Here is a 20,476-nt window from a genome sequence, read left to right as displayed (position 1 = left end):
AAAGAGTAGGATATTTTAATTCACATACTAATACGTCACATCTTAACTTTGAAAACGAACCATCTAATGATTATATCACGCAAAAGCTGCAATGTAGCTGCTCCAAGTTGGCTGTATTCAAAGCTCTCTTGCAATTGCCGGATACATGCGAGCAAGAGTATAAAAGTAGTGATGCTTCCCAATGCGGTTCGTATTACGATACCGACAACGATCGCGCAAAGTTTCGAGAACAATCGATCCAAGCGAGCGAATATAATAACTCTTCCACCTTTGCTTCATCAAAATCTTTCCTTCTGCCGCTTGTAAGAGAAGATAATAAGCAAGAGTCGCAACAGCATTCCCTACTAACGGGGCGGGATTACTCGCATGAATTTCCTACTAACATCGGCGACAAGGACAGAGCGCCGAACTTTGCCGGTCTGAGAGCCCTCACGGACGCGGCTCATTATAATTCCTGTTGGGCTTTTAGCTCCATGCCAGAAATACCCGTGATGCAGTCGGACGATGAATTCTTAGTGGACGCCGGTATCAGGATACCCACGCAATTCTCCGCTTCCCCGAGCGCATCTAAAATCCCGCATTTGCAAGATTTTATCGCCACGAGGAGACGACCAAACAACAGCGCGGTTCGACCTAGACGAAATAGCGTGAACTTCGATAAGACCAAGTTCAAGAGACATTCCTCTGTTGAATACGAAGATTGCATGAAACGTAGGACAAGTGAAAATGATGATCCGTCAATGAGAAGTACAACTTCGATAGATTACGAAGAAGGTTTGCGACAACGTAACATGTTGAAGGAAAATCTGAGCGACCAGCAGTCGTCTAAAACTAAAAGATATTCGGCGCCGTACGGAAGAACTAGGTTTGGATGGGACGCTAGCCAAGAGAGATCTGTGGACGAAAAATTTAAGAGAAATTCTTTGATACTCGACAAGGACAAATTGAGATTTGCTAATTCCAAGTGTGTGCTAGATCGCACGAAACGTCATTCCACAAATTTTAGCTTGAAGCTATCCGACTCTAAAGAAACGAAGCAAAACGTGAAACGTCACAGTCTAGAAGATCATACAACGGTACATCGAGCTATAAAAGGATACTTTTCGACATTGGACGTAAACCATAATCAAGGTCTTAGCAAAATCCCATTGAGAAATATCGAGTCTCGCAGCAGAACCGCACCCGCTACCAGAGCATCCAGCCCCGTACTCATGGAACCGCGATTTAGATTCGACGTCGAGAATTGTGACGATATTCGAAGTTCTGCTAGCGACAGACATTTAAGTAGATTTAGCTCGAGTGACGAGGAGGTCGACAAATTATGTAAGATGCTATTACATTCTCAAACAAAGAATGTAATAGCACAGAGTAGCACAAGCGGAACACCAAGAAGTAGAGGAAGATATCCTATTCACCTGTTAATGAAGAAACTATAAAACGGTATTATTCTTTCTATGTATCTCTTATATAATTTCTATATAACTATTCTATGATTGCATTTAACAACTATATGTTAATTTTTATATGCAGATTTCCAAATTTATTTACAACGAAGCTAAATTGATTCGGAATAATATATAACTGCTTTGAAGTTTCTTTGCGAAATTTATAATTGAATATAAATCTGATTTTACATGATTAATTTTTCAGCATCTCAAATATAACGTTATCGCAAGTAAATAGATAATCTCATAATATTCAATATCTGTATTATAAACTACGATATTATTTACAGTATTAATATGTATTTTTATTTATTTTTGAAATTGTAATGTATACATACCGTTGTATACTACCATTCTTTCAAATCTAAAATCACATATCTTAACATAGAACATCATTGATAATTCTGATTCTGGAATAAGAGATTCCAAGAGAAATCACAAATCTTGCAAATAATTTTATTATTTGGAAAGTCGTAGTCATATAAGAATTGTTTTTGAGAATGTATACAAACCTTAATTGCATATTGGCATTAACGCAATTAAGTTTGCATTGTATAATAACTTTATATACTTGCTAATTATATTAGCGAATCAGTTATTGTCATTGTCTTTAATTAACGCTCTATAAACAGGGTATATCTTTATAATTCATTGAGTAACATGGCAATTTTTCTGCATTGTGCCTTTTCTATACAGTAATTTTCATTATTCACTTAATGTGATGCAAGAGTATCTGTAAATTCTTATTTTATTCTCAATTTACATAACAGAATATTTTCTATCAGATTGATAATATTTAGAATCATATTATAAAAAGAAGGGTTTTTTTTTTCTTGGAAGTCGATATTTTATCTAATATTCTTTTTAGCTTTAAATTTAATGTACATAATTACTTATATAAATAGCTTTGTGAAATATTAATTGGTGACAAGAGATGCGTTTTATTAAGAATATTTAGGCTTAATACAAAATTAATTGCTCGTAAAATGGCCCTATGTACTTATATGAGATAAGATAATATTATATTGATTTTTTTAGTATTTTTTATTATTTGCTGAATCAAATTATGAAGAAACAATATGTACGCTTATTTCGAGGAAGACTGTTTTTTAGATTCTACGATTTAAAATTATAGAATAAAAAAACTAAGAGGGAGATATTTCATTTATATGTTACTTCAGAGATACATATTTAATAATATTGGCCTTTAACATAGTAAGGTTATAATTTCTTATTACTAATAGTATTAAAAATGGTTGTTATTAAGAAAATGAGTTATTCTAGATCTTAGAATAAAATATTACTAAATGAAGATTTACTCTAGTAGCGAGCGCCTAGAATCTAGTCTGCATAGATATAGTCTATGAAAGATCTGGAAAGGTATAGTCATGATTTGAGATTTGAGAAATAACAAAATATATAATAAAGTAGATTAGTAAATAAATATTTACATAATCATTTTTAATTTTAATCAAAATTGATACATGTGAGCCTCAATTATAAAGATCTGATGTATATTATTATTTTCATGCATCCATTTCAGTATAGTTGCTATTGTTAATCATTATTTAAGTTAACGATATCATTATTTAAGTTAATTTTTTTTTTTTTAATTTATTATTTATGAGAAAGATTAATCAAAAGAAGAGAATAAGTGGCATGATTCAGTAAAAAGACCATTTCTATACAAATCAATCATAACACTTTTAAAAAGAAAGTTATTTGATATTAATACATTAAATTATTTTATTTACAAAGAACTAGCTGTCTGAACATATGTTTAGTTCAATTCATAGATCTCAAATTATGACTATATTTCTTTCTAATATAATACATTCAGAGTATCCCATTAATGATGAATATTTTTGGAATGATGCAAAGTATATCATTTTTCTGCTTTTCAAATATATGGTTTATTGGAATCCTTTCAAGATTTGAGAGAAAATATATATTAATAAGTATTTTCGAGTTTTTACAGATATAAGTTATAATTTTTTGTATAAGAACATTTTCTATGTGCACAAATATTTCGGACACAAATGATTTTAATGAGACTCTAAATAAATAAAATTTGCATTTTAATTTTAATCACACACATGCTACATTTCCGCCGAGGAAAGCATCTTTTTACATAACAGAAAAGGTTCCATTAAACCATAAGTTTAAAAAAGGAGAAAATCTATTTTGCATTTTTATAAAAATGTGAACCTCTGATATTTTTATTGGAGCCTCTTATAATGAAGAGACCTAAATGCATCCAGAGCATAATAGAGCATTTAAATAATTGTTTTTAATTTTCTTGCTGCTACTGTTGCCTGTTTTATTGATATATTTATAAGTTAAGTTTAAAGAAATATAAAGCGCGATATGTCTCAATGAAAAATTTAAGTAAGTTATAGAGAAAAAAAAATTTTTTTAGGTTGTATAAAGTATACATAAATTCAATATTGGATATTTTAATAATTCATAATTGAGCTTTTAAACACACGTGGTCGAAAAACATTTTTAAGCCAAAGAGGGTTGTTAATGATATATAATGATGTACAAAGTTTCGAAGGCATTATATACACACTTATATACAAAATATCTTTAAAAAGGCATATACACGGTTATATTATTATTGGATTTATTTTTTCGCGTTAAAAATTTACGACTTAATAATCAAATTCTTAACGATCGAGATAATAATTATTTTTTTAAACATATTTTTTGTTTAACATTAAGGGAATTATTACGAAAAGAATATTTTACTTTATGATTTAAACCCTTACAAAAAGAATTTGATATCATTTTTTTTTAAAGGAAAGAATAGTTTTATTTATATCTTTTTTAATATATTTTGTATATATTGTTATGTGTGTGAGTATGTGTATATGTATATGTGTGTGTGTGTGTGTGAACCAAAGCCTCGAGAACCGAGTTTGGCGAAATTACATTGATTTTAATCGCTGCATCGTAAATCCTCGTGGCTGTCACATCGCGCATACGTATGTACATAGACATACACACACATGTATATATATGTATATATATATACATATTACTTTATTGAACTTTACAATATACAAGTGCCATTGAATTTATTAAAAAATTACCATAAAGCACTCTCAGAATATATTGTGGATAAGTGGAAAAACATGGATTAAAAAGTTTCAGTTGTGCATATTTGATTATATTAGTATTTTAGTATGTAATATGCCATTGTATAGTATAGTGATCAGAGTTTATAGTAAATTTACAATAAGTTTTTTGACAGTGGCAATTGTTTAACCGTATGCGATTTAATTTGTATTATATTTAAGATTATTTTTTCGTTTCTCTCATGTACAAATATTTACAGATGCAAAATTGTGAACTACATAGAAACAAAAACCAGAATTTGCAGTATTTTGATTTTTAACATAGCACTTATTATTGGTATATTACGTGATATACTATAAAATCCCGTAAAAGTGTCGAATATCTGAAGAGAACACAATTTATTTCTCTGAAGAAAATATTATTGATATTATTTTTTTTGATATTACGTACACAATACACATATAGTGCACCATATATGTAGATGTTATAAACATTACATTTTGATATGACATTTTTTGGCACAACTAAGTAGCGACGGCTTATAGTTCGGTTAAGTTTATAGATAATAGAAGATACGAAAAAAAAAACGACATAAAATAACGACGATTTAGAACACCAATGTTATTAACGCGCGTATATTTTCACATGTTCAAGATATAAAAATCTTTTTTGCAGTCTATTTTTGTGCTCCAAATTCTCGTTATAAATCTATTTTTATGCAAATGAAAATACATTCACTGTTTTAGAAAATTTTCATATATGAGAAACTTACAATTTAGAAAAATATTGTTATAAATTGTATATTTACATATACAATAAGGAGGGAGAGAGAGATGGAGAGAAAAAGCAACGACATGAAGATTAATGTGTATGAAAATAAGCAAATTAGCTTGACCGAAGATTATATGAATAGTAAAAGGATCAAAATGTGTGTAGAGGTAATGCGATTTTGTCTTTTTAATCTCCTTAAAAGTACTGCTATTTATTTTTGTAAAGATATATAAAATTACAAATTAACTTTTGTGCCAGAAAGTAAATAGAAATATGATAGAAAAAGTTTACGCACTGTTATATTGTTTCTGTATATGAAGGAGAGTGATTTATTAAGAGAATGTAACACATGTTATTCATTTTATATATATGTATATATATTTTTTTTTTATTTTACGTTTTTTCATTTTTATTAATGAACTTATATTTTTTCTGCGAGATCGCATGACTTCTCTTCTAATTATTCACATAAATTGTCTTATTTCAAGCGTTATGTATCCTGCATTAGAAAAGAAGTAAACTGTGATGACAAAAAAAGCTTATTAATTTAAAAAAAAAGAAAATATTCAAGTTATATTAATGAACATACATATGGAATCGAATATATTTGTGAAACAATATTTTTATTACTTATATTACTCCTATAAAAATAAGAAATATGCAAAATTGTATTTTTGTGAAGTATATCTGTAATAAAAATATAGTTAAATGCGAGAGAAATAAAAATCGGAGCTATGAATTATTAACAATTGTCAACATTATTGTGAACATGCTTTAATATGTTATATGCTATATCATTAATAAACCAAAAAGAAGTCTTGTTGAATATTTGATTAATAAAACTTCTATTTATATAGCTATACATTTCATATCAATACAGCATATGGTTCTTCTTTCCTTCATTAGTAGAGAATAGGATGTATTAGAGGGTATTAGGGTAGAGAAATCAATTATTCTTTACAATCTCGTCCAATAGTTTTCAAATTTTATAAAAAATATTTCTTTCATATATAATTTCTTTATGTCACTATTATAGCACATTCACATATTTCTATTGTTAAATATATATACTAGAATATTTCTTTGAAATATTTGATAAGGATATCTATTTTAATGTCTCTATAATTTTAATACAGACATATTAATATGCATAAGTTCTTATATAATTAGATATAATATGAATATAATTTCATTAATAATATATATAAGCTTTTAAAACCAAAATATTATCCTTATATAAGCGGATTTGGTTTGGAAAAGTAACAAAAATACAAAAGTATTTTTCAAATTCTTTATTTTTTTCTACTTTCTTAGTAAATTAATGACTTCGGCTACTACGGACTGTGTGTATGAGTTATAATTTATTTTTATGGCATACTATAATAATTTAATTAATTTCCTTCATCTTCCTACTTATCCTCTTATCATGATTACAAAAATTCGAAGTAAAGAATTTTATCCTTTTCATGAAATGCATTCTACAATCTGATATTTAAGCTCCATTAGTCATTACTTATTATTATATTTTACTTTTCTTACGATCTTGCGGGATGACCTAGAGAGAGTGTGATAATTTCATTATATTAATTTCAGAAAATAAAGAAAGTCTTTATATACTTTTCAATCTCTCGATAACAGAGTTAAAGTTATTTGAAAGCGCGTTTTAGAATACATATTGTGCCTGTTTTACATATTATATCATGGGTGTTTTTGTTTATAAATTATACAAAAAGTGTATACAAATAGCAGCTAATAAATCATTAAAAAAAAAAAAATTAATATCAACTTGTTTTTCAAAACAAATTTCTTTGTATAAATTATGATTTTGATTCATTCAGAAACAATAAGTCAACTTAATGATACATTCTTATTTTAATTATGTTTTTATTAAAAAAAAAAGTTAACAATTTAAATAAAAAATAAAATTATTGATTTCTATTTTCGAAATACTATTGTATTTTCCACATTAATTTATATGTATAATTGGGCATAAATAATGTATGATCAGTATGATCACTATGTATGAACAAGTCTTAGATAAAATTTTTAAAAGGAATCTATATAAATCGAAGATATATGTATGAAAAATTATATTAATAATTTATTCTAAGAATAAAATTTTGCGTGTGTGCCATTAGTATACACTTTTTTCAAATCCTGTAGAGAGGAAAAAAATTATTTTTTGGCGGACGACTTCTCTCTCTTAATTTATGTAAAATTTCTCTAAATATTATCTTATATATTTCTTTTTTCATTAAACTGACGTACAAGTAGTCGCAGTGCGAAAGCGCCAGCACTTTGACCATTCCATCATGTTATTACAACACGAAGAGAATTTTATTATTTTATATAACAGATTGTCAAAGGAAATAGATCTAGTTTACTTTTCCGGACATGTGATTCTATTATCTTTAATGCATTTTTCTAATTATAAGTACACATTACTGCACGCTAAATGAGACCAATTAATATAAATGATGTATAAAGATGACTTTTATCAAATATGAAAAGCTATATCAATGATCCAACTTTGAATATTTTATTTAATGGATCATCAGTTATGCATTTCTCAAAATAGCTATTTTCATATCTGATAGCACAAGAGATAAAAAATAGCCAGTCTTATTTTCTGGTATTCACGTAACAAATATAATGAAGTAGTGTGTAACATGATAGGTAAATAATGAAATTAAAAATACGACAAATTATCTCTGTATCACCGATAATTTCGGAAATATATGCTCCTAAATCAGATTTTAAATGCATATTATTATAAAATTTACTCACAGAATATAACTGAATCGCTATTATTTTAATATAAAAGTATTTAGAGACACATTTTGAGCGCATTTCATCGTGATAAGTGTTATGTACAATTGAAATTCGTTTTTATGACATCATTCTCGAATCACAAAAAATAAAAGATTTAATATATACTAAGGCTACACCAAAACTATGTACATCGATTCTGAATAGAGCACTGGTAATACCCTTTGAAAACTTACTTCTAGTTAATATATATAATATATGTATATTCATTTTTTTATTAATCAATGTATATCATTAATAAATTCTTAGATATGGTTTCTCGTAGCTTAAAAGCTAGTACATGTATTTAACTTTATAAATATATTCGACATACACTTATTCTCCCAAAATAACCATGAATAATTCTCAAAGCGTGACGACTAAGTAGTAAAAATGTTGCACAGTTTTAATATGAAGTCATGAGCGAATAGATACTGTGATAAAAGTGAACAAAATAATAAAAATTTGTTTAAGAATGGATATGTGATACTTATTTATCATTTAATCTGCTCTTACTACAGTATGTTTGGCCATAAAATTACATATCAAGTTAAAAAATATGATTAAATTTCTCATATATTAACGAATATTTGGTCCATAATTCTACCGAACTAGAAGACAATTTCAAAAATGAAATAAATCAATGAACATGTGCTTAATTTTTAGGCTATAATATATATAATTCCTCTCTCTCTCTTTGCAGTAAAAATATATCATGACTACAATATATCATACTTGATTCTTGACTAGCATGTGTTTATATGAGTGACTTTCTACTTCATACATACGATATTAAAAACGGAAAAAATTTATCTGATCATTAAATTTAATAATATGATTTTGAACTTATCTCATTACTCTCTCTTTCTTTTTCTTCTCTACAGATTTTCTGTGTCGATGCATGAATGCATATTTGACATAACAAATCTATGGAAAATTAAAAAAAAAACAAGAAAAAACAGAGAATCACTCAATAAATTTACATATGCAAGCAAATTCGCATTCAACACATTCCCATACCCAAGATGCACACAATTTCGCCTTCGTTATCGCATATGTTTATACGTACGCGCGCACGCAACGCATACATGCAGATCATGGGGTATAATGACGGCTTTATCTTATGAATAAATGTTCTGAAGATATTACAATCTATGAATTCGAGGCCGTAAAATTCAGATAAAGAGGAATATAAATATTGTTTCGTGTACTATTATACCTGCGTAAAATATCTAATAAACGATATATATATATATATACGTAAACTTCGTCGCGAAATTCAATGTGTCTTCGTATCACTTTCTATAAATCGTTTTTGTATACAGTATTTTATTAAGGCTTCTACTGTCTATTTGATGTAAGTGTTAAGCTATAATTCCTATACACATTAAGCAAAAACAATATCTTCGTTTGCACGTATTGGTGTTATAGGGGATATTGAATATTTTTCTTGAGGAATGCTTAGTTAGACAGAAAAACTAAACACTTAACAAAGAATTGATTTCAAGTTTTGTTTAGATCTGTACATATATAAATTATACATTCTAGCGGTGCGGATATTTCCTACTATTCGTTACATCCACTATTTCTCAGTCTTGTAATAATACTACACTTTAATACTTTTATAATTTTATATAAAAATCATTGCATGTACGTATTTATACATTGTAAAAGAACACTATGTCTTCGATTTAAATTAATACATATTGCAATAGACTTGTATGGATTTAATGTTTTTATAATAGAGTGTATACACACATAAAACACAAGGAGATAGAATCTAAAGATTCTTCTTGTATAAAACAGTATTAGATTTGCCCTAATAGAGATGAATCCATATGTTTAATTAAAGGATATTATAATGTAGATAAGATACGATAAGATGAGAATAAAGCAGCGCAAGACAACTTTAATGCCATACTAAAAAAAAGTTTTTACAATCATTTAATATCTAAGAAAATAAAAATCACGGAACTTTTCTATTTTTTTAGACATCAAAAAACAGTAAAATACTTTCATATTGTGACACAAGGTTACTAATGTTGATGAAATCCATAACTCATCCTACAATATATATTGTCCTGCAAGCACAATGTTTATAAATTTTCATTGATGACCACAATATCTTTTCCATGATTTTTTAATTAGAAATATTAATTTAATTATTTGCCAGAGATATAGCACGACGAATATAGAACAGAATTCTGTGTATGTATTAATTATATCTCAGTATGAAATAATCTAGATCGATCTCTCTTATAAATGTATAACTCTAAGTTTTTATTATTGCGTTTAATATCACTATTAATGCTAACTTCCTCAGCATGATATATTTACTGTATGTGCAATGTTATATGAATTATATTCCTTCTCATAAATTTGTAATCTCTTCTCATGAAAAGAGAAGAGTAAAGAGAGGTAAAAGAAATGAGAATGTGGAAGAAGCACAAAATATTATAAATATGCTCATGTATAATATGCATATTTATGTTTTATGTAAAAAATAATACTAAAAATAATATAAAATATAGCTTTAGATTTAATATAATTATTGTAAATATATATTATTCAATTTGATACTTCATCTAATCGTATCTAATATATGTAAACACGTGAGACATGCACCACCAAAATAGAAATAAATATTTTTGGTAAAGGCTTTGTAAAAATATATAAAGCACGTACCATAATCACAATTAAATAATTAAGTATACGAATTATTTTAAGTACAATGCAACAATAAATGAAATTAAAATAATCATATGAATGTAAAAAAAAGATGGCGTCGTTTGCAGCTTACTTTAATTTATGATATCGAGATACTCGAGTGATCTAGTAAAAAGTAATAAAGATGTAAGACTTAAATGATTTTAAAAGATATATGTTGTAATAAAAAAGAAGATTGGAAAAGTTAGTTATATGATAAATGTCGAACTAGATCTTTACACTCATTTTGTAAATCTTACTTAGAAATAGTTTTAAATCTATATATAGTGCCGTCTTTGATTGCCCAGAGACTATGGTATTTACCATGTGTGTCTCACTAGAAAAAAGACCATTTAAAGGCTGTAACATTTTATCTTAATCTTTAAAAAGTAACTTGTAAATGTGAAAACCCTGTGAATGCTATGCGACTGATTATGTTCAGTGCATTTTTTGGTTGTACAGAATATGGATAGATAATATTTCAATCAGTACAAACAAATGTTGTTTAATCGTATCTCTTCTAAACGAGATGAGTTCTCAAAACTTTATAGCATATAATAATTAACTACAATTGTGATGGTTTCAGTGCTTTGTAAATTTGTTACACTGGGAGCTGCTCTACTTTCCTATTTAATATACAATTTCATATCTTTCTCTCTAGCGTTTCTCAAGTCTAAAAAGAAATACAAACTAGCGTTTTTAATGTTTTTAAATGATGAATTTTAAAAGAGATATAGAAGAGATAAGCTAAAACTATTTGATTCGAGGTATTACAACTCTGTTGTATTATATGTGCACTGATATCATATTAATCGATCCATAAAATTTCAAGAACTCTGACGTGAAATCTCTAAAAGTTATTAATCTCATTCAATTTTTTCAAAGATGACTGTACAATAGTCTATATAGAAGTATACTCATACAAAATAAGAAAGTATTTAAAAAACGATATACTCATATAAAGTATACAATGCATATCTTTTACATCCTAGGGCAGGATTTTTACTATACAAACTATTAGTTTCTTATTGAGCATATTTTAGAAATTGTTTGAGTCGTTGTAGGAATTGTGTTTGATTACTGACATTATTTCGACTATACGCTAGTACCTAGATTTCTGTATAAATTCATATCTTTTTTACATTTTTTTTTCTTTTTTTTTGATTGTGCTTTTTAGAGGAAGACTTTTACGAAAACATCAATAAAAGAAACCTTTAATTTGATTAAAGAGTGCTTTCGTGTTCTTAGAATTATAATTTTTTGATTGTTATTTGATACGGTCATTTGGCATGTTATACTACGATATTGGCATGTGGCGAATGATTATATGTAAATAGTTCGAAAGTAATCCCAGATATCCGCGTATAGTGTAAATAGTCACAATGCCCCAATTATAATTTCCACCATTGAAATACTCATTCTTATTCATTTTGTTTGGAATTCCTAGGAACTTCAAGTTTTTAACTCTTTTTTTTTTTTCCCAAACAATATTATATTCAAGCTTCCTGCAATAAGGAAAAATATGATATAATTATCGCCCATAAAAATGTCACAGAAGTATAAGCAAGATTATATTTTTGATTGTAAATTATTGCTTCATTTACGCATCAAAAAAGCTTTACTGTTTTAGAGTTCGATGTTATACAGATTCACAAGATTCAATTTGTTACCATCTCTCATCTTATAATATTGTAATACTTACTTCAGGGAACAGAAAGTGCTCACGAGTAGGTTGTGGTTGCTCGAATGGTGAGCTACTCATGTAACCAGGTGATGGTGACTCGCTCTTTTCTAACACTGGAGTGATATTTGCATAATTAGCAGATGCCGTTGTGAGAATTCGTCCCTGCTCTACCAAGATACTTCGATCAATTTTATAGTATTCCTTCCCACTACGAGGTCGTAGAGTGGTTGCTACTGCTCTGCCTCCTAATCTGTACATATATGATATATTTTCATATCAATTATATAAATAAAAAATATATATAATTGATTTATAAGAATTAATTTATGTAGTTACAGATAGAAATTGAATTAAGACGATAGTTCTTTATGAAACAAGCTGTCTATACAATTAAAATATTCAAACAAATTGGATGGTAAGATTATAAATATATAAAACATTTGATTCTTTATTCCACAATTTAATTATCAAAATATTTTAAATCAAGAAATGATAATGTATTTTTATGTTCAATTAATTAAAATTTTATTAAAAAATTCATAGTAATTCAGTTATAAAAAAATTGTTTTAATAATTTAAAATATTGTACATAAGTTTGAAGAGTGTTCCATGTAATTTGTATCTCTTGATAGTCATATAAATTAAGAGGTGAAAAGGACAAAATAAGTTTCTACAATACTTGTAATTATGCAAAATATTACCTTAGGCTGTCGGGCGTATCAGATGAAGAGTGTGACGATAGCGATAAGGTTTCAATATAATCCGACATGTCGGAAGTACCACTACTGGTACTCCGAGAATCGATATAGGGTGTATTCGAGACTTCACCGGGACTGTTGAAACCCTTCGTGGCTTTCGGCAAACACGTAGGTATGTCAGCTTCCGCGGATGAAGATTTCGTCGGTATCTTGATCTTTTGAAATTGAAAGGAGATTTCACGAAGAGGATCGCTGGACTTGGACTTCCTCGGCAGGCTGCTGTGGTAACACGTGGGCGGTGGACTTTTGCGACAAACTTGCGACAACATATTCTGCTTTATCACCGAAGCGGCGGGTCCCGTTAACGATAACTCATACTCGACAAATTCTGCCGTTCGGTGACTCAAGGAGCCAGTGGAGACGCCGGAATCGTTGCTACTCGACGAGTCTCTGTTGTGACCGGTCTTGGATGGTACGGATGACGAACGTCGGATCTTGATAAACGACGGCTGAGACGCGACACCGGCTACCAATGTCTGCCCGTTCTCGTGATCGCTACTACTGATCTTGCTCTCGGAGTTTACGCACGGGTTATGTGGCTCGCCGGTTATCAGAGAATTTTTGTCCGCTTCGCTCGAACACTTATGGATGGTAAGCGTGGACGGAAATGTGTGACTCTCGTCGTCCAGATAATGCGCGGACTCGGCAGAGTAAGATCGTTTCCTGAGAAGTATATTTATGCCGCTACCGCTGGACTCTGTAACGTTACCCATGTCCAAATAACGACGCCTGAGATACGGACTGGACAACATCGCTGAACCTGGCACACGATACTCCGAGTCGGAACGCTTTTTATTCGCTTCGAGTAAGGTGGATCCCGATAATGTCGGATTGCTGGAACTTTTGATGCCACTGCAGAGCCTGGACAAGATCTCTTTGGAACAAGCATTATGAATCGGTTGCATTGGTAAATAGCTGGGGAATTTCTTCGGAGTGTGCTTGTCCGGATCCATAACCAAATAATCATTTTCCCTTTCTTTCGCGTGACCGCACTTTTCGCAAACCTTGGAAACGCTCTCGCTTGCTGGTATTTCGGGTGCCGGTTCCTTCAATTGATCCGCAAATTTCTCAATCTCTTCCTGCGAGATGCTGCTCTTCGTTAATACGTCTTTGCTGTTTTCGTAATTTTCGAGCGATTGCGTAAAATCTATGTTCACATAATTCGCCTGCTTCGATTCTGGTTGTATGTCTATTACCGGCTCAACGTTTTCGTAATTGTTCGATTTACTTGTCGTGACACAGCCGCAGCTTTCCACGGTAGTTTTCTCGTCGGTCAATTCAGTTTTATTTACCCTTTTAGCGGTTGCGTAAATGGCAACTTCCCCACTGGCGTTCACTACTGGCATCTTGCCTTCACCCGAGAGTTTCACCGGATGCACCGTGACGCCAGTGGGCTCGATTCCCGCGCCGCGTCGACAATAAGGCAGGACAAAGCCGGCCCAGCTCATAACATTATGACAAGGACATCCCGAAGACCTGGGCGACTGAACTGTGAGTTTCGCGGGACATCCGCATCCTTGCAGGACTACAGCCTGCGGCACCTGAGGCGTGTCGTAATTGGGGTAAGTTTTCGGCAATGTAAGACACTCTTTGATTTTTCTCGGTGTGTCGTAATACTGTTCCGGTTGGGGACCTTGCTCTAGCAGCATATGATGACCTAGAATTGTTTTCGGAATGTCGTAGTTTTCATAAGGTCCTGTGGCGCTGCGAATCATGAGCTGCTGCGATTGTTGCTGAGATTGTTGAGTTTGTTGGGACTTTAATGCGTGTACACAGGTCTGCTGTTGCTCGGTTGGCAACGGCATCGGCGGTTTCTTAGGTTTCTTGGCAGTGACAGATTGATTGGCTATCGGTAGTGATGGCGGTTGGGACGGTTTCGGCGGTCTCGGTGGCAGCGCGCTCGGGCTCGGTGACATTCGACGAGCCGTCGTCTGCTGTGCCGTCTGAGACTGGGCGGTTTTCGATTGTGCGCACTGGCATTCGATCTGTTGCGAGCCAGAGTAATCACTGTCATGACTACTACTGCTGTAAGAAGACAACGAGAGTCGATCGAAAGTACGAGGTTGCAAGTGACATCCTAGATTGTTCAATGTACTGGCAGCTGGGCTGCTTATGCCACTCATAGTGGCCGTGATCAAGGTGGACGATTTTGAAACAGTGCCGAGCTTGCTGATACAACTGGCGCATCTCTCGAGACCAGTCGCGCCTTGACGAGTGAGCGAACAGCTGCGCCACTCACCGCTAGGCTGCTGATCGGGCAGCTCTGATATCGACATCGTGTCCCTGCAACTGTAATCGCCATCGAGCTCCGCTGTCTGTTGTCTGCTCTCCGCGGACGACCAGTACGGCGAATTCTCGTTCTTACAGCTGTCACATTGCTCTTCGTACGTAGATGTCGAATACAAAGCGGTCGAGGGGAAGAAATCACTGGCTCTGGTCTCTGCGCGGGAACACTGACGCCGTCCCGGGCTGTCTTGCGTCATCGATTGTTCTCTACCGAGCGGCGATCGTTTTTTCGTTGTGAGCTTTCCCTCGGCCGCCAATTGCAGCGTCTTGACTATGTCGTCTCCCTGGTCGGTTATCAGAACGTGTAGCCCTTCGCCTCGACCGCATCTAGAGCCGCCTTCGAAGCAAAATCTACCCTCGACCACACCGTATCGTCGGAGATGCGCGATCTCCCATATACCGACGAGCCGTGGAGGCACGCCGACGGTGATGCAGAAACGACGGTCCTGAATGTGCAAGTGCGCCGGCCCATTAGAGAACTTCGCCTTTGACGGTACCGAAGAGATGAGTATCAAGAATTGCTGATCTGCTGGGCAAAGTTGGCAAGTTAAATATACGAGGTACGATTAACTTTTTCAAACTTGTATTTTATGCATTCTAGAGAACTCTTCGCATAACTACTGCATAACTATAATATACGCTTCCCTCTCTCTTTTCTCTCTCTTTCTTGCTAATGTACTTTGCGTGCAATTTACCTTCGCCCAAGTTGTTCGAGATCTTAACCTGCCACTGTATCAATCGCTCTCGCGTGTCGAACGCGAGAACGACTGTCACATCCTGGCAAATTATAGCGATTGTATTGGATTCTTTGTCAAGCGTAAAACCACTCTCCACTCCCAGAAAATGTTGTAAGCTCAAAGACGCTTTCGTTTGGCCTTGCTTGTAACGATCCTTACTATCTCCATACAATTGTAAATGCAAGCAATCTGTTAATGAAATAAAAAAAAAAATTCATTTATTTCACATATATTTTAAGAGTACAAGTGCAGTTGTATCATAGGGCAAAACTATCTTTATTTTTCTTTTTCTCAGCTGGGTTTTAACATACCCGATATATATATACTTTTTTTACTTTTTTCACATATGTTTGGCTACCTTTTTTTATCAGTGCTTTTTGTTATGTAAGCTCTTTTTAATATGGTTTCAATAATAAGTCAATTTTTAAAACAATTTTGAATGTTCTTAACTTTTGATAAAATTATGATTTCTTTATATCAAAAATCATAGTTTATTTATTCCTGATCAGATTTTTAAAAAATGATAACAATCGAACCAATGGTTTTTAAAGAAAAGATACATAAAGATTGAAAAACATGATTTTCAAAAATTTTAATGCCATTCTTATATGTATGTTTAATATTTTTAAGGTATATAATACATTAGTAATATTATATTATATGATGCTTGCAATTTCTTGCTAACTTTATTTTATGCCGTAATGTGCGTACGAAATAACGTGAATGCTTGATATTTATTAATACATATAAATATAAACAAAAGGTATTCATACGTTTTGTTTCACATATTATTTCTTGGTACATATTAATTTATGATAAACGCAACACACATTCCCGATATACAGAAATAAGTTTTGCGTCACATATCTCGCATTTACTTTCTCTTCGTTAACTGCTACCTAAGAAAAATTTATGAAGCGCTGAGACCCTTGGTTCTAAAATATCCTCAAGTTATAGGGATCACGTATTAATGGTTATTGCCAGGAGCAAAGCTGTTCTTGGAAATTTTTTGTTGCTTCAAGCAACCAATCTGTAACAGATGTGGCAGCTGCCACCCTAGGTACGTCTAAAGGGAGAGACTCTTTTGTACTGATAACAAGTAGGAAGGGTCCCTTTAAAGGGACAGAGAGAGAAGTGGAAATAATTAACTTTTCGGCTGCAAATTCCAGCAATTTGTAACACATGGAATGCAGAAGACTAACAGTTCCCCCCGATCGCTATAATTCATTTTGAACAAAATGGATATTAAACAATTATATGAACGATATCTCGACTGTATGAAATTACTAATTAACAACCTTTTTGATTACGTGCGATCGAATTTTATTGAAAAAAAATATATACATATAGCTTATTAAATGCATATTTTATAACAACGTTATTGTATGATATGCGTGAAAACGAGAGTCAATTACTAGAGTCATTTTTCGTTATAACGATGTTTTTAAGCCAATTTTGCATATCCTTGTAAAAAGATAGTTGATGGTGTTCCATTTTTATGAATATATTAGCTCATAACAAGCTAGAACAAAATTTGCTCTGCACACAATAAATTCCATATTTTCTTAATTATAAAATCACAAAAAATATCTTACAAAAATAGGAACGTACTACATAGTTTGCAAGCAGATATGAAGCACAGAATCTATTATGCAAATTGCCAGATACCACCCGTATCAACATGATAACGGAAGCAAAAAGTAGGAACTTCAAGAATATATAGTATTTCCTGTTTATTATCTTGCTATTCCCCTTTCCTTCCTCCCTTTCTCGCTCCGATAATATGTAATATAATATAAATGCGATACAACAATGCAGATTTTTTACATGTCATGCCATTGATACAATCTAATCTAATTGTCAGTAATGACAAATTATTATTATAACCCGTTTAAAGATAAACGGATGACAAAACAATAAGGCTATTGCTTGCAACGGCGTTTAAGAATAAAAAGTTTTACTTTACCTGCTACTGGCGATAATTTTCGCATAACGCACCATCTTGACTTCCACTGTAAAATAAATTATGCTCGTAAAATACATTGTTTTATATATATATTTTTGTTAAGAATAATTGTGATAAAAATTAATAACGAAATTATATGGCGCACCTTACGAAACGTGACATAGCGTTTTGAGTTTGCGATCAAAGTAAACGAGGGCTCTTTTTAAATACCTTATTCTACTACTCTCTTTTTATAGACTTGGATTAACTACTTCCCTGTAGCACGTCCTTAAATAATGTAATCCCGCCAACCTCGCTACAATAATGTGGTTTTTCCAAATTAGATTTTCATTTTTTAGATGTAATCACATTTCCCCTATTTCAAATATATAATTTCTTTTACGTTAAATATATTAAAAGATAAATTGCAGTACTAAAATATATAAATAATAAAAATTATTAAGTTAATATATAAACAATGATAATTATTAAGATTTATATACACGTATTATAATATTTTTTAATATAATTAATTTTTTCCTATTTTTTTTATAAAATATTAGAGAAAAGATAATGTTATAATTCTTAACTTTTTCTCACAAAGGTAAAAGAAATAAAATCATATTATCAGGATAAATATAAAAAAATATCTGATAACACACACGATAAATATTGTATCTATACTGATAATATACAAAATTACAAATGTCACAAGAATTATTTACATATTATCATTAAAAAACATCTTTATAAAATATTGAGACAGGAATCATTTTTATTATAAAAAAAGTATATATATAAATAAAAAATTGGATACAACAAAAAAATGATTAAAAATATTTTCTGTAATAATCTTTTTGTTTAGTTTTTATCAATATTATTTAATATCTACTTTCAAATATTTAACATATTTGCATATAAAAATTTATAATATAATAAAATTCCAACTTTAACTATAAATGCAATCTTTAATTACTATATGTATATAAAATATATAAAAACAAAGGAAGATATATTTGTGTAACAAATTTTATGCTTTTTATTTTTAGATAAATAATCGCAAAAACAGATGTTATTAAACAATTGTTGAATTTAAATCTCATATCTCGTTCCTATATTGTTTTGCCAAAAATTAGATCTGACAGCTCGAAGTGGTTCTGCTATTGTCGCGCATCTTTTCCGGGGCATTCTATATAAACGCGGACTTAAACGAGCCACCGGCGTCGTGCAAAGTACACATATACACGCTATAAACCGCCCCCGTAATCGTTACATAATTTTTATCGCGAGCGAGAAGAGTCAGGTGACTCTCGTCGACAAGCATCGCGCGAGAGCACGCGTATGAAATTCGCGAAACGAGCGAGACAGGCGCAACACGCCTGTCGGAAAGGCGTCTCGGATAAGATTCGCGAAATTGCGAAGATACACGTTCGCGTGATTATCGCAGGGGGTGAGAATGAAAATGGAGAGCGCGCGATTTTTTTGCGCTCGGTGAACGTGCGCGAAACAGGCGGATACGCGGATACAATCGGGGACTCACCTTCTTGCCGTCGCGAAATTTCACATTTCCCTCGATAATACAACTGTTATCCACCATTGTAGAGGCTCCGTTACCGCACGCTGCTCCGTGATATTTTTATCATTACCGCGTTCGATCGGCCGAGCTTACGCGACACGACACCATTTGCGGCACCCGGCAACCGCACCGTGCTGTCCCTCTTTTTTTCTTCTTCTTCCCCACGGAGACGGACGGGAATCACTGCGGCGTCAAGAATCACGCGGCAAAATCCATACTGCGAGCGATCAGTCCCGTGCACCGACTGCCATCTTGACGATGTCGGCTTGCTGCGCGCACTAGCACTAGCGCGTTTCTCGCGTCGCGCGAGAAACACCTACGCGATACAGCGCTCCCTGTCGGACGACGGGGGAAAGCGTGCCGATAAAAGGCGGCAATCTCAAACATTAGTGTGGAATTTTCAGATTCTCATCGATCTGTAATATAGCGCTCGTCGGGGAGAAATGTACGCACCATTTATTTGATTTTAAATTTCTTCGAAATTCTCTTTAAGTTCTAATTAATTAAAATATGCATTGAGATATCTATATATTAATAAACTAGGATATGTGGATTTTTTAATTTAGGAATACGAAAGGTTTATTTTATGAACATTATTCTCATGCACACGCGTTCATGAGGTATACAAAGAGCATTGATTCCGAACAAGAAGAAAAAAAGGGAAAAGTTAAAGGGGGTG

The 20,476-nt window shown here is 31.9% G+C and overlaps 2 protein-coding genes across 8 annotated transcripts in view; one reads left to right on the top strand and one right to left on the bottom strand.

The window, feature by feature from the left end:
- Nucleotides 1–4,205, top strand: part of LOC115234267 (serine/threonine-protein phosphatase 4 regulatory subunit 4-like) — an 11,909-nt gene extending 7,704 nt beyond the window's left edge. For 4 of the 6 annotated variants that reach the window (XM_029805210.1, XM_029805211.1, XM_029805209.1 and 1 more), the window contains exon 17: nucleotides 1–4,205. In XM_029805210.1, the coding sequence (XP_029661070.1) occupies nucleotides 1–1,436 (1,436 nt within the window). In that variant the 3' untranslated portion in view covers nucleotides 1,437–4,205. The other 2 variants (XM_029805214.1, XM_029805213.1) reach the window with 1 other exon arrangement.
- A 2,369-nt stretch (nucleotides 4,206–6,574) lies between these two features.
- Nucleotides 6,575–20,201, bottom strand: LOC115234299. Of its 2 annotated transcripts, XM_029805271.1 has the most exons (6): nucleotides 19,762–20,200; nucleotides 18,243–18,288; nucleotides 16,235–16,465; nucleotides 13,197–16,065; nucleotides 12,514–12,745; nucleotides 6,575–12,316 (listed from the first exon to the last, which is right to left on the bottom strand). In XM_029805271.1, the coding sequence occupies exons 1-6, from the start codon at nucleotides 19,816–19,818 to the stop codon at nucleotides 12,308–12,310; spliced, it is 3,444 nt and encodes a 1,147-aa protein (XP_029661131.1). In that variant the 5' UTR covers nucleotides 19,819–20,200; the 3' UTR covers nucleotides 6,575–12,307. The 2 variants fall into 2 exon arrangements, with proteins under 2 accessions (XP_029661131.1, XP_029661130.1); XM_029805270.1 differs by lacking the exon at nucleotides 6,575–12,316 and having other exon boundaries at nucleotides 12,330–12,745; nucleotides 19,762–20,201.
- Nucleotides 20,202–20,476: the final 275 nt, after the last annotated feature.

This window comes from Formica exsecta, unplaced genomic scaffold (genome assembly GCF_003651465.1).
Source record: "Formica exsecta isolate Colony F162 unplaced genomic scaffold, ASM365146v1 scaffold2, whole genome shotgun sequence".
In the NCBI taxonomy this organism is placed as follows: Eukaryota; Metazoa; Arthropoda; class Insecta; order Hymenoptera; family Formicidae; genus Formica; species Formica exsecta.
Note: the sequence above shows the minus strand (reverse complement) of the source record. Positions and strands in the feature narration are given on the sequence as shown.